The sequence below is a fragment of the Lotus japonicus genome, chromosome 6, assembly GCF_012489685.1.
Source record: "Lotus japonicus ecotype B-129 chromosome 6, LjGifu_v1.2".
Lineage (NCBI taxonomy): Eukaryota > Viridiplantae > Streptophyta > Magnoliopsida > Fabales > Fabaceae > Lotus > Lotus japonicus.
Window position 1 is genome coordinate 9939467 of NC_080046.1, and position 27687 is coordinate 9967153.

Below are 27687 nucleotides of genomic sequence, written 5' to 3' on the forward strand. Positions count from 1 at the left end.
AATACCTGATTTAGCATGAAAGTGTATCTTGTCAAGCAACAAATGAGTAAAATAAAACTAGTACAAATTTAGAGTAAAAAGAAATTGCCCAGGCTTCACGATTAGCAAAAATTAAAGACCATAAGCGACACCCATGTGAGAATACACTGGACAATTTGTTTGTGAATCCAGCAACCCCAAAGTATGACATTGAATTCAAGTTCTTGAAAGGTGCAAAATTATCAGTTCCCAATAGGGGTCATTGACAAATTAAAGAACAGAAGTCAAAACATAACCGAGTCCGCGAACATTCCATGAAACCCACGTCCTCCTCATCACAAACACAAATCTGAGCTGCTATATCAATCATCGCTGCAGTTGAAGACCATACCCAGTCTTTGCCCCATGAGGACTGTACTCCTGATGACCCTTGTCATGATGTTCCTGAAAAGCCTTCGGTGAGGCAAACAGGCCCAACTTCCAAGTGATCTTTTTTGTACAGCCCAACCTCAAGAAATCCTCCACTTCCAAGGCACTTCTTTTTTTATATAGAAAATTGAGTTTCACAATGAAATGAGTGTGGACAAATTTACGATATTCTCTTTTCTAAAATAGTGGACACTAAAGTATTCATATTAGATATAGATATGTTTTATGATTTTTTTTTATATAAAATTAGTGAAGATGCTTTATTTTTAAGGATTAGTGTATTAGAAAGATATCTCATGTTATTTTTATTATATCTTAGAGTATCTTATAATATTTGAATTTATATCTTAGAGCAATAAAGGTAATTTAGATTATTTTCTAAATTGATTTGTTACCTTATTTTTTTTAATCGAAAATCTCCTTTGATACCATATTTAATTAAGATTGGGAGTCAGTCCATTATTATAAATAGGATTGTACTCTTAGCTAACTACATAACGTGACTAAAAGGCATAAAAAGAAAATTACTAGTATTGTTCAAGATGTCGGGTTCCAGGAGCTTACGGAAAGCACAAGCTTTCCCATGATGATGTTAAGCCTCTTCAGTGCGACATCTGTATCGAAGTCCACACAGGCAAATCAGCATTGGCTATCCATAAGGCTAAGGTTCATGGTGTGAGGCGAAATTAAGGTGGACCCAGTAATGCATATCACCTAGATACATCGATTTCAAGTGCTTTTAAAGAGTGATGATATCACTTTTATTTAGGATATATTTCTATTTTTTTCTTTTAGGATAGTTTAAGTTAGCTGTATTTTTGCCTTCATGCTCCCTACTGTGTTGCGTTTTTTTTTCCCTTTTATTAGTTATAAGCTATGTTCTTTTCTTGTTGATTGCTTTTTATTTCATGAACCTTTACTTTTGGTAGGCTCACTTGGGAGAGCTTGTTCCCAAGACTTTTGATCTATTCAATATATTTTATTTTTCAAAAAAAAAATAGTTTAGTGATCTAGTTTAATGCTTAATTTTCAACTGCAATTTTATCCACTAATTTTACAGCTTTTTATAATATGATATAAATGGGATATTAATTGAAATCCTCAAGAATTTCTCCCACACCTCTCCCCTGTATTAATGTATGTTTAGAAATATTTATAAAATTGATTTTTAAGTCAAAATTAACTATAGGAAGAAGCTTATGTGAGTAGCTTCTGTGTTACAATTAATTCTGGGAAAAAAAAAGTTAATCTGAACATGTTAAGCTTACATTAGAGTGTCCCTGAATTAAGCAAGTAAAGATACATTCATCGTTGATTTAATTGAAAATACATTGTAATCTTAACAATAAATTCAAAAGTAAACACACTCTTATTTTCTCACTTTGGAGATAAGCTCACTTTAGAGGAGTTTTTGCTGCAGAAATTGAGCTCGTATCAAAGATTGGTCTATTCATTTCCTTTGAGTAAAAATTCCCACTTCAAGTAACCCAAAAATTTATACAAAAAAATTATTATCAGATGTTTGATTCAGCTTTTGGAAATCCCTTTGATTGCTTGGCTCTTAATCCAATTTATTGCCAAGCAAGTTTTGAATGCGCTTTAAACAGGAAAGATGCTCGTTCTTTATTTCAGGGGCATCAGCAACTGACTTCTCATGCACAAACTGTAGAGTAAGAGTAAAGTTGTGATAAAATTTCAAGATCCCTTCTCAAAGACATACATGAAAGATGTTCACATTCTTATTTGCAAATGCTGAATGTAACAGAATGCAAATGCATATATGATCTCTATTATCCAAATGTAAACAGTACTTTAGAATTCAAGAGCTGTAAAATTAGTGGATAGGAATAGTCTGGAAGTGAAGAGATGAAATATGTGACAAATATATGCTTGATCAAAACAATGTAAATGGTCAGATGCTGTGTTTAATTTCATGTTACATGTAATTCATGAAGCAACAAATTTGTATGCATACACACAAAATTAAGGAGATTCAAAAATAATTCCTCATCACCAATATCCATGTGTGCACCTTCATACAAATTTTCTTGATCAAATTTTCTTAGCATGTAAAATCTCTGGAATATCAAGAATTTAATGATCAACTACCTACTTTGATATCTCATAGGGATCCAATTACCCCATTGCCCATTGTATGCGAGTTCTGAAATGGAACCATCAATAGAACATCGCATATGTAAAACCTTATTTTCTACAGAACTTTTTTTTATTTTTCCGAAAAAACTTGAGATCGTAAATAAATTATGACACTCATCGTAACTTCTCTTCTTTCTCAATAAAGAAAAAAGTCTTGGCGAAAGTATATATCAATGCTTTCATCAAAGAAAAACAAAAAATTATCCAGTATTCCAAATGCTTAGGACTTCAACAAAAAGTGCATCGGGATGTGTTTTTTTCCCATTTTCATACTTTACCAAGCAGGCTCTAAGAATATTTCCTAATTATTCTGGTCCCTTTATGGTTATTGCTTACTATCTCAACTACCTATTATGAATAATTCGTGTAACAAATTAAGAGTATGCAATATGCATTGCTCACACGAAAAACTAGCACGTAAATAGTTAAAATTTACCTCCTTGTAAGCAGAAATGCATTGAACAAGTGCCTCCTTAGCCTCAAGGTTAATATTCCCTTCCTGCTTTGCAAAAGACATCAATATATAAACCAAGTACAAATATGAACTTTGTAATTTTCTGATTTCTTTGGACCTTAAATCTGGTTGCACTAACATTAAGCCTTATAATCTAACCTGAGTTTCCGTTAATTCTTCCATAGCCAACTCCAATGATGACAAAGTACTGAGTGATTGCAACTGTAAGAAAATTTCATTTCCATTATTGAAAACAAGAAAACAAGCAACCTGGTGCTGTAAAGAGAAGAGTACAATACAAATCACAAGTCTATAAGAGAATAGGAACAATGAGAAAAAGAACTGAACCAATATGAGCAACGCAGCTTGGCCTTCCTTTCTAGCATCTCCTGGCACACTGTATTTCTTCCGCTTATCTTTTTGTTTCAATATCTTATTGAGAAATTGGCGTGCTATTCTGAGAAAGAACAAGAGAAATGCATACAAGGAAATTGAATTATACTCTATTTTCGTGTTTCAAATGACAAGTAACAATTTTATTGGATTTAAGTTAGGAGGAGAGGGGGGACCAAACGGATTTTTCAGAAATTTTTTATTATTCTACGAAAAAAGCATTAATGAAAAATCGGGCACAACAAAGTTATTCTCTTGCAATGTACAACAACTATAAGTTGGGGTGACAGGGGGAGCCGAAAGCACCAATGGACCAACACCGAAGACCACCAAGAGATTTGGACACCAAACCTTTACCCAAAACCTTGAGGCATTGGGTTTATGGGTCACATCTCTTATATTGTCTTTACCTCACCCATACTTAACCAATGTGAGACTCCAACTCACTTGAACTCTCCACACTATATTCCCTCCTTATCTAAAAAACACTAACTTCAATATGGTATGAGAGCATTATCGTACCCTATGACCTCCTTAAAGTTTGGTATTCTACTATGATAATGTCATCTTCCTGATTCTTTTCTTTTCTTTTCCTCAGTTTGGACATGTCTCCTTGTAACAATTTCAGCTTTTTCTTGCTTTTCCTAGGTCCACTCTCCCTATCTCTTTTGATTTACACTTGTTTGGAACTTTGCAAAACCCGAGGCATGCTCCTTTGTGTTTCTCACCACTATCCCAGATGCAGCCTGAACCTACAACTGTCCGAGATAAATCAACCTGGCTCGAAGGTATCCCAAATGAAGTCGTACCGCTCTCCAAGAGAAATCAGCCAGACCCCGCAACGATCCTAGATAAATCAGCTTGGCATTGACGTTATCCCAGAAAAATAAATCACCTTGTCACATTCTTATTTGTTGACCTAAATGTGTGTTTGTTTTAATTTGATTTATGTGCAGCAGAATTTATAATCAAGATCCTGCTGATAAAGTTGTACTATTCTATATTTTATACATATCTAACAAAAATGCAGATGTGGGCTAGGACAAGGTGTGCTTCAACATAACTAATCACAAGTTCATCAATTTTCACGAGAAGGCTAGTAATGGTTGAGCAGGCCAAATTAATAAAGATATAAACTTTAGACCAAACACTAGCCTACAAAATATGATGGTCTTAAAAGTTAAAACATTATATTAGTGTATATAACTAAAAGCACGGACATAACAATTCAAATGTAATCAAGAAATTACTGTTGTAATCCTATAATATCGGGAAGAAATGTAAGTGCAAAAATCTACCTTAAGCAGTTATAGTATATGATAGATAACCGGGGTTAGCTAGTTAGTAGTTAAGTGGGGTCAGTAGTTTGTTAGTTAGTTATAGGGTTAAGAGGCATGTTGCCTATAAATAAGAGTGATTAGAGAGCATTAGGTTATCTTTGTTTTCACTTTGGATAAGAGTGATTAGAGAGCATTAGTTTGTTAGTTAGCCGAGGTGATTGCATGAACTTACTGACTGTGTGGACAGCAAAAGAAATGTCAGGTCGGGTGGTGGTGAGGTAGATAAGACTACCTACCAGCTTGCGATATAAAGTGGGATCTTCTAGAAGGTCACCTTCATCCCGTCTATACTTCACATTAACTTCCATGGGGGTGTCAACTGGGGTCACATTGGTGAGGCTAGCTAATTGGATCAGGTCTTGAATATACTTGTGCTGATTTAAAAATATTCCTTTGGGCTGATAATGTACCTCTAACCCCAAGAAGTAAGTGAGCTGTCCAAGATCTTTCATGCAAAAAGTTGAATGCAACAATTGTTTAATTGTAGAAATAGCCTCTTGATCAGACCCTGTCACCACAATATCATCCACATAAACTAGGAGTACCACGATACCTTTTGAAGTCCTTTGTAAGAAAAGGGATGGATCATATTGGCTCTGTGTGAAGGAAAATCCAAGTAGTGTGGATTGAAACTTCTCGAACCAGACTCTTGGTGCTTGTTTCAAACCATACAAAGAGCGCTTCAGTTTGCAAACTTCATTAGGGGAGAGTGTGGGCATACCACTCGGAAGTTTGATGTAAACTTCCTCCTTGAGATCACCGTGCAAGAAGGCGTTTTTGACATCCATCTGATGTAATGTCCAAGACTGGGAGGCAGCAATTGCAAGAATAGTACGCACCGTTGTCATCTTGGCGACAGGTGCAAAGGTGTCATCATAGTCAAGTCCATATTGTTGCTTATTTCCAAGAACAACCAGTCGAGCCTTGTACCGGTCTATTGAGCCATCCGAACGAAGTTTTATAGAAAACACAAACTTTCTGCCAAGATGTTTGACAGATGGTGGACACGGAACCACATCCCATGTCTGATTTTCTTCTAATGCTAGAAGTTCTGTTTCAACAGCTTTTTGCCAACATTCATGCTCCATTGCCTGTTTATAAGAGGAAGGGATAGAAACAGAAGATAAAGTTGCTGTCAAAGACAAGGGAGAGGTGAAACCATACTTTTCAGGTGGTTTACGAACGCGAGAACTGCGTCGTAGAAGGTCAGCCTGTACTGGATCAGCATGCAGGGAAGGATCTTGAAGAGGCTTTGGAGGTTCTGGTGGCAAATTTGGAGTAACATTACCACGCCTTTGATACGTCAAGAGAGGTCTTGCTGATTGTGGTCCTATAGCAGAGCTAGAAAACAATGACAAAACAGAAATTAAAGGAGAGCTATGGTCTAGGTGAGATGCAAAAAAATATTTATTTTCTTGAAAGATGACATTTCTTGAGACCCGAATCCGACATTGACTAGGATCATAACATAGAAAACCTTTATGGTGAGTAGAGTATCCAAGGAAAGCGCATTCAATAGATTGAGCAGTGAGCTTTGTGCGTTCTTGGGGAGGAAGATGAAGGTAACACACACAACCAAAGGTGCGAAGGTTAGTATATGTGGGTGGATGACCAAATAACCGAGTGAAAGGAGTGTCATTGTTCAAAGATGGAGAAGGCAAGCGGTTAATGAGATACACAGCAGTGGAGAGAGCTTCACACCAAAAACGAGTTGGCACAAAAGATTCCAGCAAGAGGGTGCGGACAACATCGAGCAAATGGCGGTTTTTTCTTTCTGCTACCCCGTTTTGTTGGGGAGTTTAAGGGCAAGACCTTTGAGATAGAATACCATTATTTTGCAAGAACTCTTGAAACAAATGAGATGTGTACTCCCCTCCATTGTCAGAGCGAAGAATCTTAATTTTTGATGAAAATTGGGTTTGAACATAAGCATGGAAGAATTTGAATGTAGAAAATACTTCAGCTTTTGAGCGCAAAAAATAGATCCATGTGAAACGACTATAATCGTCAATAAAAGTGACAAAATATTTGTAATTAGCATGAGATGTAACAGGTGCCATCCCCCATAAATCACTATGGATCATATCAAAAGGTTTTTCTACATTCGAATGATGAGTTGGAAAAGGTAGAATCTTACTCTTGCCAAGTTTACACGAACTGCAATCAAACCGAATAGTACTAAAAGATGGGATCTTTTTATTTTCAAGGAAACCAGATTTCAGCAAGTCATGAAGTACAACTGAGTTTGGATGACCAAGACGTTTATGCCACGTTTGGTAATCAACATTAGCAGAATTACAAGAAACGGAAGGCAATGAAAGACATTGAGACAAAGGGAAATGGAGTGGAAAAAGACGTCCAACTTTAGGCCCCTTCACGATCATCTTCCCCGTGTGTTGATCCTGCACAAGACAACCAGATTTTGAGAATTCTACCCGACAGTCATTGTCAACTAACTGACCAACAGAAATAAGATTACTAGTGAGACCAGGGGACACAAAAACATCTGTTAGAGTTGAAGAAATATCACCAGTGGCTGTAATAGGTAATTGGTTGCCATCAGCAGTATGAATCATGAGATTTCCAGAATATTTGGTGACATCAGTAAGGAATTGAGCATTGTTTTTCATATGGTGGGTACCAAGGGGAAGAGGTAGAGAAAGATTTACCTGAGATTCCCAAAGCAAAAAATGCGGAAATGATCATTTGTTGAACTATTTCAGGAGTCAGAGTTTGAACAGGGGCAGGAGCATTTTGTTGGACAAATGCTGAATTGGCAGAATTGCTAGGAAAAGAAGAACCAACCGAGGCAGTAAATGCTGTGACCCCCGCTTTGGAGGTCTTATTGGGCATTCTTTGATAATATGTCCATTCTTTTTGCAGTAATTGCAGTACTTTTTTGAACAATTTGCAGCAAGATGTCCAAAGCCTTTGCAACAAAAACATTGAACAGCACTCATGTCTCACCCTCTTGGCTTTCCTTGTGCTGCATATGCCACTGGAACAGAGGTGGACTTTTGTTGTTCCATGGATGTTTGAGTGAGGAGGCGTTGTTCTTCACGAAGTAGCTCATTGAGACATGAATCCAATGAGGGTACAGGGTTCCGATTCATGAGATTAGACCTGATGCCTTCAAAGTCAGATCTCAATTTCATAAGAAATTGATCTCGTTTAGTAGTTTCATGAACTAACTGTACCGATTTAAGACCATCAGCAGTCAAGTTCTCATGGACTATGTCAGTATATTCAGCCCAAAGATTCGTGAAATGAGAGTAAAATTCAGAGATCAAGAGACTTTCCTGCTGAGAAATGGCGATGTCATGTTCCAGTTGGAACCTACGAGCAGCGTTATTCTGACTATAGATTTTCTTTAGGAAGTCCCACATATCGGCAGCCGTCTTGAACGGTCGAAGATTAAGAACGATGCTGGGATCAACAGAGCTGATGATCCATGTCTTTACTTGAGCATCTTTTACCTCCCACTTGGCATGTTCAGTCTTATGTTTGTCTTTATCAGGAGCTGGGTCGCTGCGATCAACATGACCCCAAAGGTCCTTACCCGTGACAAATATTTCGAATTGAAATGCCCAGGTTGAGTAGTTCTTGCCATTAAGGCGAACAAATAAGACATCAAATTTTTCTGTAGCCATGAGGTTGAGAAAAAAAATGAAGACAAAGGGTGTATCGAGGATAACCACGAAGGAACGTGGTCTGAACTAGGACAAGGCTGAGAAAAAAAACATGGTCTAGGACAAGAGACTAGGAATTTTCTGGCTAGACTAGGATATGATCGAAAACCAGCTGTGATACCATGTCAAACTCAGGAAAATATGGAATGAAAATACTGTCTTGATGCTGAGTACACAGCATAGAGCTAACTTTATACTGATAACATATTACAAATATGGAAATAATATCTTTCCTAATTATGGGAATAATTTCCCTGATCTGTAACAGCTAATCAACAATTAATCCTAATTACAGGCTTGGTCAACTACAATTATATACAACAATTAATCTGGTCAGTAACTGTTATTCAATTGATTAGTCAATCAATTCCTTTGACAGTTGGGTCTCTCTGGTTCTTGGGAGGGTGTTTGGGATCCTTTCCTTGTATCTTTCCCCCAATTCCTATTTGGGAATTAGGGTTTTACCATTTAATAATATCAGATTTGGCTGGTTTCTATCATTGGTATCAGAGCACCGATTCAGGTGCCCTGGCAAAGAAAACCTACACTAACAACGTATGAAGCAGATGGGTAGTAAGAAGAAAGAGGATTTCAGAGGGTGTTCATTGGCACCGCAGGAGAAGGAGGAAATATGCGCACTTCTGAGAGATTGGATGATTGAGAACGCCGAGTTCAGAAAGCAAGAAGAGTTGATTAAAGAACGGTGGAGAGAACTCCATGAACGAAGAAAGAAGAAGGAACAAGAAAGAACTGAATCGGAAATCACAGCAGAGGCAAAGCGAACAGCGGCAGCGACATCGATGAGAGAATCGGAGATCGCAGTGGAGGAAGAGCGACACGCCAGGGTGGCTGAGCAAGCCTCTGAAACAGAGGGGAATTTAACCTCTGAGGTGCAGCAATTCAATCTTGAAGTGGCGAAAGAAAATCAAGTAACAGAGGAGGATCGGCAGAAGGAATTGGAGTCTGCATCAATGACGGAGAAAAACCTAACCTCAAAGATTAACGAAAGAGATGGTGGGGTGAGCGTTGCAATTGCAACACAGAATCAAACGTCCATGGAAATTGTCCAGGGTTGCACGAAGACGGCGAAGTTGGTGCAGTTTCTGCCGCAACAACTGTACTGTGATCGACCACCATTGAAACCACCATACCAGGAAGGTCAACGATTCTTTGATGATCGACCCGTCGGTAGAAGTGGTATTTGTCACCATGGGATCTGTGGAAAAGTTGTTCATTCACCAATTCCTCGAGAGGTTGTAGCAGATATTAAGTATCAAAGTGTGTTGGGGATTATTGGCATGGAGGGGTTTGCTTTTGAGGCTTTTTCTTTCTTGCTATTCCAATGGATAAAGGACCCCACCATATTTTTTCTCAGTTATTTGGAACACTTGCCCAAGTCCAGCCTGGTGTACTATTTGCAGTTTCAGCAATGGGATCCAGTCCAGGTGGAATAGCTGTGAATTTTCTGCAATTGGATCCAAGTCCTTCACCTTGAGGACAAGGTGAATTTCAGGGGGGAGTATTGATAGATAACCGGGGTTAGCTAGTTAGTAGTTAAGTGGGGTCAGTAGTTTGTTAGTTAGTTATAGGGTTAAGAGGCATGTTGCCTATAAATAAGAGTGATTAGAGAGCATTAGGTTATCTTTGTTTTCACTTTGGAATTAGGGTTTAGAGAGCGTTGGGTCTCTCTGGTTCTTGGGAGGGTGTTTAAGATCCTTTCCTTGTATCTTTCCCCCAATTCCTATTTGGGAATTAGGGTTTTACCATTTAATAATATCAGATTTGGCTGGTTTCTATCAGTATAATATAAGGCCATCAGGTTACAGCACAATAAGTTTCAGCCAAAAAATAATCAAGCAGTTCCTAGGATATAGTACACTGGATTCTTTTATATCCTCCATAACCTAAATGCTCACTCTGGTTGATAAATGCCAATTAGTTTGTTCTTTCTTGTTGAGAAGTCTCACATAAACTAGAAATATGGCCAAATAAACCTTCATACAGGGTAGAGCAACCCTTACCTCTAAGCTAGCATTTGGGATAGAGTTAGGACTAATCCGAATTCTAAGATGGTATTTTAGTCTATCCTAGATGTATTTCTTGGGCCACCAGAAGATGTCTATTCTTGCAAACTCCACGCTCCACATGTCCAACATTGGGCGTGAGAGGGTGTGCTGAGAAGTCTCACATTGACCAGAGATATGGCCAAATAAACCTTTATATGGCGCAGAAAAACCTTCACCTCTAAGCTAGCTTTTAGGGTAGAATTAGGCCTAACCTGAATATTCTCATTTTCAATTGAGGTCTTTTTATTTATCCGCATGGTCTACCTGTTGAATGCTCCCTGGTATTCCGTATATACATCATGTTAAAAAGGAACCTAAACAACTAAATCTTTCTTATTTAATACCTAAGTAGTTGGCTGAATGAAAATGTTTTTGTCCTTTCCTATAGCGGATCAACAATCTAAAAGCTGTGTATATGGAGTATCGTCCAATCTAAAAGATGTTGTATATGAAAAAGATTGGCCATTTGTAATTGTATGTATGGCCTCATATTCCACATGTCCAGAAAGTCTGGATAAAGAAACAACTACAGAAGAGGGCATTAACATGAAAACTGCATTCTAAAAAGAAGAATAACTGAAATTGAAAAAAGAAATAAACATGATAATTTCATTTAGTTTTGATGTGTAAAAATGGAAGAGTTAGGCACGTCAAATTAATAAAACCTTATGGAATTATGCAAATGGCCCTTTGCCGTCTCGAGCTCAGATTTGGCTCTAGAAACATCCCCTTTTTTATGTTGGCTGGAATCAAGCATTGCCACTCTTGCCAAATGAAGTAGGTTTGCACCAATCTGACCATATGAGTAAAGAAAGAAAAGTTCATGGCATTATCTTTCCTCTGGTAAATAAAGCATTGCCAGCATATTCATCACAAGGATAGATGTAATAAGAACAATATCTTCGCATAAGCATCAGTTTTGTAATCAATTTTAGTGGGATTTTGAAATCTAAACAGGAATTGCCAAAATCCCTGGCAAGGAACAACAAACCTGAATATGGTCACCAGGAAGTACTGCTTTTCGGGCATCAAGGCATCTGCAAGGCGAAAAAATGAGAATTTTGTTCACATAAAACCAAAGTTATTTCCCAAGTTTTAATAAATTAATAATACTGTAATAACCTTTCAAGAAGCTCTTTTGAATCTTTTGTATTGCAAGATGCTTGCAGGGTAAGAGCCAAAGCTTCAGCTGCAATAACTGTATCCAAGGAATTCCATCCCTGTACGCCACAAATTGCATGATGTTTTTATAATGACAAGTTGACAACATATTTTCAGGTACAACTGTTCTTGCAACACTTTCTTATTTTGTTGAGCATGATTATCACAAATTCCAAATGAAATGACGGAAAGTAGCAAAAAAGGGAAAGGAAGATTACAAAATGCCAGCCAAGAGACACAATAGAGTACCCATCTATTACTAGTTCAAAGTCAAAATACTTGCCATGATTGTCAAGTAAATATAATAATTCAACAAATTTTCAAATCATGATTGTTTCCTAAGAAATCCAACTCTTCAAGTGTTTCAAATTTAGAGTTCATTTTTCTATTATCACAATAATTTGTTAAAACAAATTTTAAATTCAAAAAGTAAAAATATCCAGCAAGAATATAATTAAGACACTATCACAGGCAAACATAACACCAGAAAATAACCATGCTCAAGTCAACCACCCTATCTCCAGTCCTGCTTGATGCATCAATGCAGCAACAGTAAGAAACGGTAAAAGAAATCAACTTAACTAGGCTGTCCCTACTCCCTAAACTAAGACAAGGGCACCCCCATCAATAGTGATAGAAAGAGTAGCATATAAGAAGCAATCACTGATTCGCTTGATTGAATTAAGAAACCAGACCAGCTTAGAGAACTTTATTTGACAAGTGAGGATCAGGATACTTTCTTTAGACAGAATTTTACTCCACTCACCCATTATTTATTCATATTTATAAAATACGCATGCATTACTGTTAACAAAGAAAGTCAATTAAAAAGAAAAAGGGAAAGAAGTTCACGAAAAGAACCTTTGACAATTCCATAATATGCAGGATCTTTCTCTGCACCATCTCTGCCTCAGCAAGACGATGTGATTTCAAATATATCTAAAAGAATAGAGCAATAAATAAATATATAAAAGTTAGGAGTGAAAATTTCAAAAAGACAAAAGTTGGAACAGGCCCACTTCAAAGTGTGGACAAAGCACAAACTCATTTTACCTTATGATGAACTTCTTAACTAAACTACACATGGGGGAGATCAAACTTCTTACCAATTGTAAAAGAGCCTCTAATACAATGCCAAGAACTTACCCTTCTCAAGGTTTAGTTGCCTGGAAGAGTTCCCAAAATGGTTTTTATTTAATATCTGATTTTGTATTTGAGAACTTATATGCACAACTATGTTACCTCTCAAATATACTTGAATGGTATGATTAAGGATTTGTTCAGGGTGCTTGTTATTTTCAAAATAAAACGTGTTTGGCTAAAATGGAGCTAAATTTGTTTTTAACTCAATTTAAAACACTTTTAGTTCAATTATTAAAACAAACAAAAAAAGTCTTCTTATTACTGCTTTTAGATTTAAAAAACATCTCACATGCATCCCTACCATTTTGTGCATCTCCTCTTTCCACCCTAACCCCCCATTTGCTACACTGGCGATGTTGGTGGTGATAGTGGTGACTGGTGAGAGATGTGGGGTAATGGTGGCGTAGCGTTCTCAGGGGGGCATTGACGGCAGTGGTAAAGGGTGCCACACAGCGATATAGGTAGTGACAATATTGGGTATCAATGGCGATGATAGTGGTGAAGGGTGCCTAGCAGTGGCGGTTGCAATGCTGGAAGTTCTGAGTGGCAGTGAAGGGGGAGGGAGTCGGGTGGTGGTGGACATGGTGGAGCCGTGGAGGGTCCCAAGTTGAGATGGTGAAGGGTACCACAAGGTGGCGGTGGTTGAGCTGTAGAAGCAGAAATTGTGGAGCATGCCTAACAGTGGTAGTGGTTGTGAAGGCCTGAAGGGTGCTTGGTGGCATCGATGGTGGTGAAATGATAGAGGGTGCTTAGTGGTAGAAAAGACAATGAAGGCAATGGTGAAGGGGTCTTAGTGGCGACAACGGTAAAGGGAGTCGGGTGGTGTTATTCAAAGTTGCTATGCTGTGGTGGTGGTGGAAGGTGCCGGGCTATAACGTTTAAAAAAACTTTAAAAAATTGGAAATCCGAAAAAAACTGACTCTAAAATTATAAAACTTGTGGCCAAACAAGTGCTTATAAAGGGTAGAGCAACCCTCAACTCTTGAGCTAGCTTTTGGGTTGAGTTAGGCCTCCCTAATTCTAATATGGTATCAGAGCCTATCCTAGATCCATTTATTGTGGAGACTTCCCATATTTGGGCCACCAGTTGATGTTAATTCCACGCTCCAAATGTCCAGCCCTGGGCGTGAGAGGGTGTGTTAGAAGTCCCACATTGGCTAGAGATGTGGCCAAATAAGTGCTTATAAAGGATAAAGCAACCCTCAACTCTTGAGCTAGCTTTTGGGGTTGAGTTAGGCCTCCCTAATTCTAACTGAATTGATTTTAGCTTTTAAAAATTTTAAAACTTGAAATTAAAAACCAAACCGAACAAGGCCTAAGGTTTTCGGTGCTTTTCACCATCTAGATGGCTTAAGTTTCTAATCGCATCATGTGCACTAACTTTGCCTCATTGGCAGTTGGCAGAAATTCAAGATAAAGATTGAAGTAAATTTTCATCTTGATCACCAAATTTAAAAAAGAAAAAAAAAACTGCTTGTGCAAATATAACTATTTATCAAACAAGTTTCATTAGGCTTTAAAATATGGTACAAAGACAACCTTTGAGAGGTACCGAAGTCTTTTAATGCATGCAAATGACTCCCCTTCCCCGCCGTCCTACATAGGTAAACAAACCTGATGAACAACAAGGAAATTCAAAACTACAAATCCCACTGCTAGGGGAATTTTAGTAAGAAAAAGGCGCACCACACACCTCTAGCATCCTTATAGAGTCTTGAATCAGTAACTCAGAATCTCTTTCTTTTCCTTCAAGATTCAGCACCTGAACACAAATAAGATCTAGCTGATCAGCAATTCCGACAAGCATCAAAGACAGGATGTGGGGGGAAATCACCAACAAAGCAATTATGTCCAAAAATAAGCAAGAAACCTATTACATACGTAATCCCCTTAAATCTCAGATTTCCTGATCACTATCAAGTTATTATGAACCATTTGTTCATTACACCAAAAAACAAATCTAAATTAAGGAAAAGTTTTATTTCAGTGTTTCTTGAGGTTTTACTTTAATATCCACTTTGTTTTTGTAAAAGAAGTTTATTAAAGATACAATGTTACTTCAAAATAATGAAAAGATAACCAACAATAAATAGCAAGAGTCTAACCAACAAAGAAGTAATGAACTACATATATATCAAGATTAATGCACGAAAATTCCCCCTTTAGATTTATGACAAAGCTGTATCTCACTTCTCCCCTAGATTCTAAAACAAATAGAAACTGTCTAGCATCCACATTTTCATTCAGATTTTAGGAAATGATGGTAGCAACTAGCAACTAGCATGCCTAAATTATGTGAAAATAGAAGTTGTTATGAAATCACAAGCAAGAGAGCTGAGAAATAGTCTACCAAGACTTATTGAATCTAAAAAGAAAAAGGAGAGAATGCTCCTATCAGGGGTTCCCCATTTACAAATGAGTTTATGCAAGGTTCAATATAGTAATTAAGAATGCAATCTCTTCTGCCTTTCCCCATTTAGGCTAAGCCCCTGCTATTTCCTTTCAATTGTCTAAACACCTAACATTAACTAATCCAACTGCTCTAACTGTATTGTATCACTTCTGTTGCCTTTCTTGTACTCTTCTGTTCTGTGTCCTATCAAAAGCAGTGAGTGACTCTTATGCGGCATGCTACATCTATCAAAATCTGTTTCTAACTTCAAATCATTTTAATTTTCAATCACCAGGCAAGGAACAAAATTTGATGATTTCACTTTAAGGTTTAAGTTACTACTTTGTCATATTCATTTATATTGTGGAAATTTTGAATTACAAGTTTTTGACTTTTGTTTTACCTAGTTATAATCTTGTTAACTAAGACAAAATGGGTGACAATTTGGAACACAATAATATTAATTATTTTAGTGAGTTTTTTAGAACTTCCTAATCCAAATGCAGTCAGTGTAGTGATATTCACAATGAGTTTTTTGGGTGGCTTCTTTTTCCATTTCCATTTATATGTTTTAATTTATTATTTCCAAAATAGCACCATATTGTCATATTATTTACATCCAAGATATGGTAAAGGAAATCGTGAAAACAAGATTTTGTTGTTTTCATTATTTCCTTTGTAAAACAAGGTGATCTTTTTTTGTACTTACTAATGAATATATATCATTCAGTAAATAAAGCAAACAACAATTTGTTTCAACCAACAAGGTGTTAGTCTAGTGGTAGGCAAGCTAGATCCCCATAAGAGTGAGGTCACAAGATCGAACACCGGGAAAATCATTTGTTGAGAGGGACCCCGCCACCGTATCCCGAACAGAATAACAAACAAACAAATCAAGAATAAAGAAGAGTGCAGTGAAAAATAAACAAACAAACAAACGAGAATATAGATCAGTGCAATGAAAGGACAAATAATTACCACCCCAAGATGATACATTGTATCTGAACATTCTGAATGGCCATATCCTAGAACACGCCTTTTTATCTGAATAAATAATCATGTCATATTCTAAAATTAAGACAACATACAGCCTCAATTACTAAACATAAAAATGACATCAAGGTATAGTAATGAATAAATGGTTACAAATTTACATTATGTTGAGGAAAATAACTGTCTCTGCTTAAGCATGATAGGTACATACCTTCAAAGCGCGCTGTTAAAAAAAATGAAAAAGGGAAAAAGTGATCAGTAGAACTGAAAGATCACAAAGGAATGGAATCATGAAAATACAAAACCAAGTTAGTGCCACAAAGAGTATATGTGAAAAACAGAAGGAGGAATTGTCAAGTAACCACTTATCCCAAAAGCTTAAGCTGTTGGGTAAGGGCCAAATGAATGGTTTTATATTATATTCTAACACCCCCCCCCCACACGCAAGAGCCCTTTGGGCTTGAAGCGTGGATAAATGCACAGGCCCACCTACCATGTGCTTAATTAAAATCCACTTTTTAATTAGAAAGTGAGGGGAGCAAGGATCGAACTTTAGACCTCTCGACCATAGAGGCTCTGATACCATGTCAAGTAACCACTTATCCCAAAAGCTTAAGCTGTTGGGTAAGGGCCAAATAAATGGTTTAATTATATTCTAACAGGTATAACCATAAAAAACCGATACAAACATCAACTTTCAAGATCCCAAAATGATGAAATTTGGTTCCACACTTCCACTAACATAATAATGCAAAAATATATTGAGTAAACGATCAAAAGACATCTATAAACGTGGAAAAGTGGCTATATATGAAATATTTTGTTAATGCACAAATTCATCACAATCAATAGCATTAGACTTGATGTTGGAACCATATGGCTCAAACTTCAAAAGATTTCTAAGATTACATTCTGACATTCGTTGGCACCCATGCAAACAGACCTAAGCATGCACCTCAAGACAAAATGAACGGAAATCTTTTTATGGATTGGGATGAAAACCTGTTCCCGTTGTACTTAAGTAGTATCCAAAGACAGTCTAGACAATTGAAAGAATGCTTTCGTTTCTTTTTAAGTGGTCATTTAATCCTTATTCAGGCGCTTTTCTTACAGAGCTTGTTAAGGCCTTATGGGTTTTAATCCAACTTTTTGTTTTACAGGTTGCTCAAAGGATTAAAAAGATTTCATGGGACTTTCTTTGTTGGTTGTAGAGTTTGCTAACCGACGTGATTGGTTCTTGGAGATGAATCAACAAGTTTGCAGATATACAACCCCATCTCACGGGACAAGTACAAGAAGAAAAAAAACTGCCAATTTCTTAAATCAATTTTTCTTCAATCCATTTTTTTACTTTAATTAACTGATTTTTTCTGTTAACATTTTTCATTAGTCCATAAATCATTAGATGATGATATGTTCATGTTCATATATATAGTTAATATATATATATATATTATATAAATATATGATCTTAATCACCATATGTGCAGATAATCTGAATACATATTATTACAGAAGTAATCTCATGTGAAATCTCCTCTTCTCTAATGCTTATTGCCAATTGGTTTTAATTAAAAACTAAGTTCACTTATTGAATAAAAGTATAAGGCACCAAAAAAGTTGGTCTTAATCATCGTATAAAGTAATGGCCTGTTGCACAAGATTATAGTGTCCCCAAAATGCTGGGACTTGAAGGTTTGATTTTCTATAATTGAAAGTACAGGGGAACTTAAACGAAAATGGGCTAAATGGCTAAACCAGACAGATAATAATTAAAACTGATGAATAAAGTTATTCCCTGTTCAGCAGATGGATTAAAAAATTAGCAGCTATTTTGCCAAGGCAAAGATAGTTAAATTCAACAAATTACCTCATAGCTAAGACGGGCTTTTTCCAACTTTCGCAGTCCAAGGTAGAACTGCCCAAGGTTATGAGCAGCAGCCCCAACCCTGCATGATCACAGTTTCAAGCTGAAACCACCATGCCCACAAAATTCCGGCACTATATATAATATATCGAACATACACACACCTATATAGGCTTTAGATTTTAATTAGTGTTAGAAATTTAAAATAAAGTTATCCATGTGTCTTCACCTAACAACTTAAGTTATTAGGATAGTTGGTTAAGAACATGGTATTAAAGTATTTATGACCAAGGGGTATGGAGTTCGTCCTTGCTAACCCCCATCATTCTAATAAAAATTAGTGAATTTGTGCATTGTCCACGCTTCAAGCCCAATCGGATCTTGCGTGAGAGGGCGCGTTAGAAATATAATATAAAATCATCCATGTCTTCACCCAACAGTTTGGGTGAAGACTGAAGACACATGAATCTTTTATCATATTTCTAAGATCTATTGTCAATGAATAACTATTTCCTAGAAAAAAATAAATTTTATAACAGAGAAAAGAGGAAAAATCAATTTCATTTGTGAAGATTTTTATTTGATCCACTGCCAGTGTAAGACTCTGTCTCTTTGCACAATCAATCATTAAAAAGTTGGTTATGCCAGATGCCAAACAAGCTCATACGAACCTGAAATCAAAAGTAACACATCTGAGGACCTACTCTAGGCTTCTAACCTTCCAAGAAGTTTGATGTGTTTTTGTTGAGATCCTACATTAACTACATATATGATATGGCTAAAGTAAAACTTAAAAAGGTTTGGGAAATCCTCACCTTACGAGCTAGCTTTTAGGGTTGAGTTATGCCCAGCTCAAATTCAAAATGGTACCAAAGTGTATACGAGATCCAGTGATCCAGAAATTTTGCCTTGTGGGGGCAATTATACATGTGATCTTTTTTTGTCAAACACATTTTTCTTTTTGTCAAAAAGAAAATCATTGAAAGGGAGGTCAAAGGCCCAAAAACAAAAGTCCTAAACTAGCACAGACCTCATGAATGAAACTCGTCCCTAAAATTCCAAGGAGGATCATCAAATACATGCAAACCAAAATCCAACTCAATGATTTTCCATCTAACCAGTTAACTACTCTTTAGGTTCTCATGAAACAAGATAACACCGGATAATGATCCTCTCAAGTGAAAATTTTCCCATGTTCTTTCATGTTGATATTTGTTGAATATCTATTAAGATTTAGTTTATTATTAGTCTTATCTCATAGAGATATAATTAAGATTTGTTTATCTATTTTAGATTAGTATCTATTTAAATAGAGATGATATCTATTTAATTAGAGATAGGTTTAGATAGATTTAGTTTGTTTTTATCTCTTTGTTAGTCTATATATATTGTAGTCTATAGTGAAGTATTAATCAATGAAATACAAGTAATATTTTCATCAAATTCAAGTATATTTAGTGTCTATATCTTCATAAACATTTAAAATATCTCACATATACCTATTTAATACATACATGAGAAGACAAACATACAATTTCAACATGAAAAGAAATGAGAAGATTTCAACCCATGAGAAGGCCGAAAGTCAGAACTGCACTAATACCAATAAAAATTTATTAATGTGATGATGTATAAGTGTGTGGGGGCACATAGTGTTTGGTGGGGGCGGCATAATAGTGTGAGGGCATCTATAATATTATTACAATAAATTAGTGCCTAATATACTATTACTATAATATATCATTCGTACAATATATGAAAATGTTGTGGGGGTGTGCCCCCCCCCCCCTCTTCTATCAAGTAGATCTGTCCCTGCCTAGATCTGATATTGGACCTAAATCTCCGCCTTCATTGCGGATCCCTGGCCACCTTCATTGTGGTCTAACTCCGAATTTTCACCTTCTTTGTGGGCCCTTAGCCGCCTTTATTCCGGCCCACCTAGGCTGCCTTCATTGCAGCCTTTACTTGTACAAACTCCAAGCTCCAAATGTTTAATATTGAGCATGAGGGGGCCCAGCCCAAATTCAAGAGTTTGCATTTACTTCATAGCTCATACAATGAGACTAAGATGAAACTTTATAATACATATCTGTCCATTCCTCCTATTCGGGATTTTATTTTCCCAAAATCTTGGTCCATGCAAACGCTAGATCATCATATATCTTAGAATTCGGGTTAAGCCTAACTCTACCCCAAAAGCTAGCTTATGATGAGGATTGTTTTACCTTTATAAGGGACTATTTCAGACATATCTCTAGTCAATTTGAGACCTTAACAACTCCTCACATGCTAGACATCTAGAGCATGAAGTTTGCAAGACTAGACATCTATGTCTGGCCCAATAAATGGAAATAGGATAGGCACTGATACCATCTTAGAATTCCAGTTAGGTCTAATTCTACGCTAAAAGCTAACTCAAGGGTGAGGTTTGCTTCATCATTTATAAGGACTATTTTGGTCATATATCTAGTCAATGTTGGACCTTAGCAATGTGTTTTCCTTAATCCATGCAAGCTCGATATCATGTCATGAATATTTTTGGTTCCTAGTAATGATGTTGTACTGATACAATTTCAAGTAGATGAAACATTACATATGATGTAAATGCAACCTACCGTATATCATCAGGACCAAAAGACTCCTCTAATATGTTGATAGCTTCCAAATACAACGGTTCTGCTTTGTCAAATTCCTTTCTGATCCTGTAAAACTCTGCCTGAAATGACAATAATAAGTCTGAGTTGTGTATTAACAGGGTCACTTACTTTTTCAATTAACCTAAACAATAGTTACAAATTCTACAATGTCTATCCTCAGCCAGTTTCAGCAGTTTCTTGTAAGGAACAACACAACTCAATGGCGGTAAAGAATCATGCTCATGAATAATTTAGCAATCAGAATACTTCAACAACAAAAGTCTTTTCCTACCAGATAGAACCAATCAAAATAATTTAAAAAACCAACACAGGACGATTAACATTGCAAGAAGCTGAGAGTGTTCATCATGCATCTACGGTCACTATCACCAAATTATCGAAGATTTGTCACTTGACCATAGTAAATTATGCATCAAATGCAAATATCATGAACCTACTTGGCATGTTATTCATTGTTCCTATAAGAATTATGATAGATGTACCAGTATTGCTTCCCAGAAAAAATCAATTAATTCAGAAATAATTCAACAAATTTCATGAAAACAAAAGAAATACACTAGGTATGAAAGTACATGACAGAATTTCGTAAACAATAAACGATAAGAATCCTCCAAAGGCATCAACTTAATAAGTGTCTCAGAATTAGAATATTGCATTTATGGCCTCTTGGAGGTGGCCTGGTATGATTGCTTTAAAGGAGATATCCTGCCTGATATGCAGAGAGCTTAGAAAGTTTTGTTGCATTCAGAAGATTCTTTTGCTCTCTTTTTTCCTAGTATTTATCAAGTAGGAGGTAACCTTTCCCTCCATGGTTGTATTTTTCTCTTTTTCTCTCCAATCACATTTCTAGATCAAAAATATAACAGAAAAACAATGGTCTCAAGGAAAAGTCTCCAGCATCTAATATACTACAGTTCTTATAACAATTAAGAAAGAAACAAATATCAAATGCAAGTAAAATGACCAGATTGTTGCATGCAGATGCAACATGTGGATCTTGCTTGCCAAAACCTTCTTTAGCTTCTTGCACAGCAGAAAGGAAGAGTTTTTCAGCTTCATCTAGTTTTCCCTGGCAGAAATGGACAAATAGTACATAGTCAATAACAAAAGTTTTCTCTAACTAGGTGGTGTTTATAATAAAACTAAATAGAACTGAAAAACAAAGCGACAGGAAGAAACCACATGCCTGTAGGAAAAAATCTCTGGCTTTATCAGTAAAGATTCTCCATTTTGCTGTGTGTGTATTTGATACTACAGAACCATCCTCAATTTTTCTGAATCCATTTAACTCATCCCCAGAGTCATTATCAATGGAAGTTTCAGTTGATACATCTTCAGCAAAAACAGTGGAGGCACTAATCCCCAGAGTCACCGCTGCACAATAATCAGAGTAGTCAGTTAAACTTCATGACAATTTGTTAATCAACTTCCTATCCTGACAATGACCAGTACACTGAATAGTTTTCCATGGGATTAAGTTTTCAAAAAATAACCATTTCAATTTCTTTCATCATATAGATCATGTAGATCATGGCGTGCCCATAAATTTTACATTAATTTTACTCTGATATGCCTTTCAAAAAAAAAATTACTGAGATATTATATCATAAGCTTAATGAACAGCATGATTTCAAAAACAAAAGGAAACAAACAATTTGAACTTTTTACCTTTTTTCTTCTGAATAACTATGAAACACTAAAAAAATATGAAAATGTTTGTCCTGTACTTCTGGATTTCAGATTATGAAACACAAAGAGATCAGGAAAAAAAAAATTCAATGTGGTAATTATACTAAGCGTTGCATTGAGACAGAGTAGACCAAAAGAAGTGGTGATTAACCCCGTAAAAAAAATTAATCATTTTGTTTGCTTTTCTCAATCCAAACATAGATAACTACTAATTATATCCCATAGTACAATCAGGAGCAGCAAGTAGCTTTACTACCCCCATTGAATCACCAATGCCCCTAAGTGTAAACAGCATGGAAAGAATTGTAGAAGCAGACAATAACAAGACATGTTATAGATTAAAAAGACCGATCAACATGTGTGCACCTAACATCTTAAATTTTTCAGGTGAATTGGTTCCTCTACACAGTATCAAAGCCTCTTTTGTCAAGTTTTCAATATTTCAATACCCAAAGTTCTTATTATCTTAGAAAAACAACAACCCAGCCTTTTCCCACAAGACAAGCCTTACTATCTTAATTAAATGAAATTTTCTATGGAAGTTGAAGATGGGCCTCTGCTTTATCCATGCTTCAAGCTTGGAGTCTTTCACATGAGAAGAGTGTCAGAGCTGAAAAGTGTCTCTAGGACTGCATCTAAAGACTTGCTTTTGGGTGACCAATGAACCAGTTTGCTTTGACTATATACAAAAGTAAGACATGTCAAGTAACCAATTATCCCAAAAGCTTAAGTTGTTCGGTAAGCTTAAGCTTTTGGGATAATATAAAACAATTCAAGTGACCCTTACCCAACAGCTTAAGCTTTTGGGACAATTGTTTATTTGACATGGTATCAGAGCCTATCCTAGATCCGCTAAGTGGAGACCACCTGATGTCCAGCCCTTAGCGTGAGGGGCTGTGTTAAGAAGTCTCACATTCTCTAGAGATATGGCCAAGATAGCCCTTATATATGGGACGACAATCCTCAACTCTTGAGCTAACTTTTGGGTTGAGTAAGGTCTCCCTATTTCTAATAAGATGATTCATACTTCTCCGGAATTATTCTATAATCCTATGAACTAGAAGCTAGTAGAAGCATGAAACATGTAGGTTAAAAGGAAAACAAGAGAGAGGGAATCAGAAATTACAAGCTCGGCAACAATTTTCACCTTGATCGGCGGTCAAAAATGAAAGACGAATTCAACTTTACTACGTAGAGATCTCGAATCGAGAGAGAAAATGAAAGCCAAAGAAGCTATGATTGTATTCTGATCTCATACACGTTACAAGCCACACTTATATAATACCAATCATGAGTAACAGAATGATAACCACGAGTAACAAAAATACAACTGAATCATAACTACCAAAACTAACTAACTGTTAATTGAAATTCTAACTAACTTTCCCTTACATTTACAAAAGCATACCTGCATATCCAGATACAACAATCCAAAGACAAGGATCTCTGCAACTGTATGCTCTAGTTTGATACCAGTGGGAAAGTCTAACTTTACCTGAAATAACATAAAATGAATAACAAAGTTTAGAATATGCAAATATCATCTTAGTTGTGCCGTGCAGCACGTATCATCGTTCATGCAATTAACTAACAATAGATCTGCCTATTCAAAAAAAAAAAAAATCAACCATTCAGGCATAAAACCTGTTGATGTGCAAAAAATTCAACTTCTAAAGAAAGTTCCTTTCCTTAAAATCTAGAAAGGAACTTTGTGGCTAATTTGAAGTGACAAATATATATTCTGTTTTGAATTCCAATAAACACCAAATTTAAATAGAATAAGAGAACCCCTTCTTAGAATAGTACAAACTAGCATGGATGCATCATGCAATGCAACACCCCAAATAATGCACCACAGTTCCCATTTGGATTTGCCTTATTAGCAAAAATAAAAAACTTACTATCTGAATCATCAGAAAAAGTTGAATACCCAGAAATATTACAATATAAGGGGGTGTGATCAAATTACAACAAGAGTGGCATTGAGAGTTTTATGCGTACCAGAAAATGAGATGGGCAATGAATTTGTGGGTACGGTAGAGGCAGGGAAGGCTCGAGAAGAAGGAAAGCGAAATTTTTTGAGCAAATTTGCTGCTGCTACCCGCAGAGACATAGCTTCTGGCGAGGAACAACAGAGGCAGCTACTGTAGAGTTCAAAGAGGATTTAGCGTGGGTTTTAGTTGAGTTCTTCACTTTTCTTAACATCCATTTTTTTTTTAATAAAACTTCTTTTTGTTGCATAGGAAAAAATTATAGGCCAGGACTATTTGTACCATCCCTCTTTACTATCCACAACATCCTCTTAAGTGCAAAAATACACTTATACCCCCAAATATTTTAAAAAATAACTGCTCCAATGAAGAAAAAAAAAACCTAATCTACACGGCTGCACCATCTCCCATCTCCCTCCTCTCATTCACGGCCCTCATCTCCTCCTCTTCATCTCCTCTCATTCTGACGGTCATTTCCTCATCTCCTTCACGGTTTCCCCACCAAAGTCCCAGCCTCCATCACGGTCCTCCTTCACATTTCCCCACCAAAACCCTAGCCTCCATCACGGTTTCTCCGTTGTCCATCACCATCACGATTTCAGAAGGAGAAGAAAGAAAGAGGAAGAAGGACTCAATTTCAGAAGGAACCTTGACTCTGGTAAGTCCCTCTGAGTTGTTCCCTTTGGTTTGCTTAAAAACCCACACACGGTTTTTCCCTCTGAGTTGTTCCCTTTTCATTCCATTTGCCCAATGTTGTTCCCTCCGAGTTGTTAGCCTGTTTAAAAACCCACACAGTTTCACCTTTCCGCAATCAAGGATTGCGGTAGTGTGGCATCGCGGGTTAGTTTCCGCAGCTATGATAGCGGTAGTTTCCACAGCTATGATAGCGGTAGTTTCCGCAACTATGATAGCGGTAGTTTTCGCAGCTATGATAGCGGTAGGGTAATTCGATCAAGAAGCACAGGAGTTATAATTTGCAGTATTAATATGTGATTTTCAAAATTAGTAATATTCTAGCACAGGTCTGTTTCCTTTGTAATATTCTCAGGTCTGTTCCCTTTATTCTAGCTTGTTATAATTTGTAATATTCTAGCTTGAAAGGGCAATCAGACTTTTTTGTTCCAGTTTGACTGCGTTTTAACACTTTAGCCGCTGGTTTGTACTTCCCACCACGTTCACATCCCAATGTTATCAAAGGCTTCCTTTTTGCAGATCCGTAGTCAGACCTAATCACAATAACAACATAACCATTCTCTTTACCTACACAGCGAGCCCAATCAATAAGATCAGTGTGGGATGCAAAAGCCTGCACATACAAAAATTATAAATCATTATCTCATCACATAAACGTATCTGCAAGTCCTTACTAAACAATTTTAATACTTACTTTATCAGTAGTAAAGGCCTTTGTGAGATCCACCCTAACAACAATTGTGCATCATGTTCATTATCAACCTCAGAAGTTCCAGCTTCCATAATGCTCCTAATAGACAACAAACTTCACCAAGTCAAACCCCAAAACCAGAACCTGCAACAATATCCGTAATTTAAGTTTTTGTAACTTCCGCTATCTTAGTAGCGGTAGTTTCCGCTATCTTGATAGCGGAAGTTACCGCTACTAAGATAGCGGAAACAAGACAACGTCCGCTATCTTGACAGCGGAACGAACCAGAACCCATATATTCTACCCAGATTTACGCGAAAAAACAGTACAAATCTCAAAAACAAACCTATTTTGCGCTTTGATTCTTCCTTGATCTCACCCACTTATTTTCTACACTGATTTGGAGCTTCAAATACCTCAAAGGTGTGTGATGTCTTGATTTAGAAGATGAAATAGGGATGGGGAATGTGAGAGTGGAAGAGGAAGAAGGAAGAAGAAGGTGAGTTGTGAGAGTATTTTTTTTTTTTGCTACTTTGTATGTTTTTTATGTTGGGGGTATTTTTGGGATTATAAAAAAAGGGGATGGTGTGGATAGTAAAGAGGGATGGTACAAATAGTCATGGCCAAAATTATATTTATAAAACTGACAATTTTTTTTTGTTACAAGAGGAAAATTAACAAGACAAAACTAGCTAAAGCGCATCTAAAAATAAAGAGTCATAAACAAAGGAAGGTGGGTGCTTCCAAACTTGGGCGGGAGAACCTAGACGACCAGCTTCCCGAACTAACTTGTCTGCAGTGTTATTCTTGACTCGATCAATATGCTGCAAATTGACATCCTGTAAAGTAGCTATGATGTCATGAACACGACATATTTTCTCCCTGGTCCAATAGCTGGTTATGTTGGTGTCAGCGTGCAAAGCTTGCAGTGCTTGTGAACAATCAGATAAACAAAAGACATATATGTGCCCAATGTCGAGTGCATGACGGATTCCCAATTTCACCGCTAGAATTTCAGTAAGAAACGCTGAGCCATAGTTGTAGCATACTAAGGTTGCAGACAACCAAGCACCACGAGAATCCCTTACTACTGCTGCACATCTCATTCTGCCCACTATAGAGACATTTAATTCTACTTTGACGATAAAAAATAAAAATAAAAATTGTCAAAATTTTCATTTAATTATTAGCTTCAACAATTACTTACCCTTCCTCTTGTGAAAAAAAGATTAAAAAAAATATTTAAAAAAAATTCAATAATTACTCAATTAAAATTGCACAATATATTAGAACAGGACACTATTTTGTTCGCAAATGCAATCAATACAGAATACAAAATAGGTGATTGAAAATTCCAATTATTATGGTTTGAGATCCAATTACATGGCCGAAAGCCATTCGGCCGGGTTCTGACGACCAAGGTCCAGCTCTGTGATTAGTTGCAGCTTGGCCAAAGACAAAGCTTCTATTGTTTTTAAGTTGTTAGAACAATCATCAAGATGTTTCAACTCGAGTTAAACTATTATGTCAACTATGTTTTGGATTAGGGTTCAGCCCCTCTTTTAGTTTATTTTTTATATATAAGGAAATAATAAGTAAACTTATTTTAGAAAAATGGGGTTGCTTTTTTTAGTCTGATGGGCCTATTGGCCCAGACCGTTTTTTTACTTAATTGGTCATTTATTCTTTTAATCACTTGGGCCACTATATCCACTTTTGACTTTTTTAGTAGTGTTATGTTGAGCAAAAAAAAAAGTAGCGTTATGTTGTTTTTTTTTTTTTGAAACTAGTGTTATGTTTTTTTTTTGAAAGGAAACTAGTGTTATGTTGTTATATATGCAATGTTGGTGGTGGCGATGAAAATAGAAAACAAAAATAAACCACTATTTTAAATTTGTAGAGA

General features: G+C 36.5%; 1 protein-coding gene across 2 annotated transcripts; it reads right to left on the reverse strand.

The window, feature by feature from the left end:
• Positions 1-1635: 1635 nt before the first annotated feature.
• Positions 1636-24615, reverse strand: LOC130722793 (uncharacterized). 2 transcript variants are annotated; one of them, XM_057573640.1, is made up of 18 exons: positions 24411-24615; positions 23818-23904; positions 21907-22094; positions 21685-21789; positions 20679-20779; positions 18067-18145; positions 16408-16419; positions 16182-16247; positions 14505-14573; positions 14351-14407; positions 12530-12607; positions 11630-11727; positions 11499-11544; positions 11173-11300; positions 3368-3476; positions 3179-3241; positions 3002-3064; positions 1636-2071 (listed from the first exon to the last, which is right to left on the reverse strand). In XM_057573640.1, the coding sequence occupies exons 1-18, from the start codon at positions 24520-24522 to the stop codon at positions 1970-1972; spliced, it is 1563 nt and encodes a 520-aa protein (XP_057429623.1). In that variant the 5' UTR covers positions 24523-24615; the 3' UTR covers positions 1636-1969. The 2 variants fall into 2 exon arrangements, with proteins under 2 accessions (XP_057429623.1, XP_057429624.1); XM_057573641.1 differs by lacking the exon at positions 16182-16247.
• Between the last annotated feature and the right edge of the window lie 3072 nt (positions 24616-27687).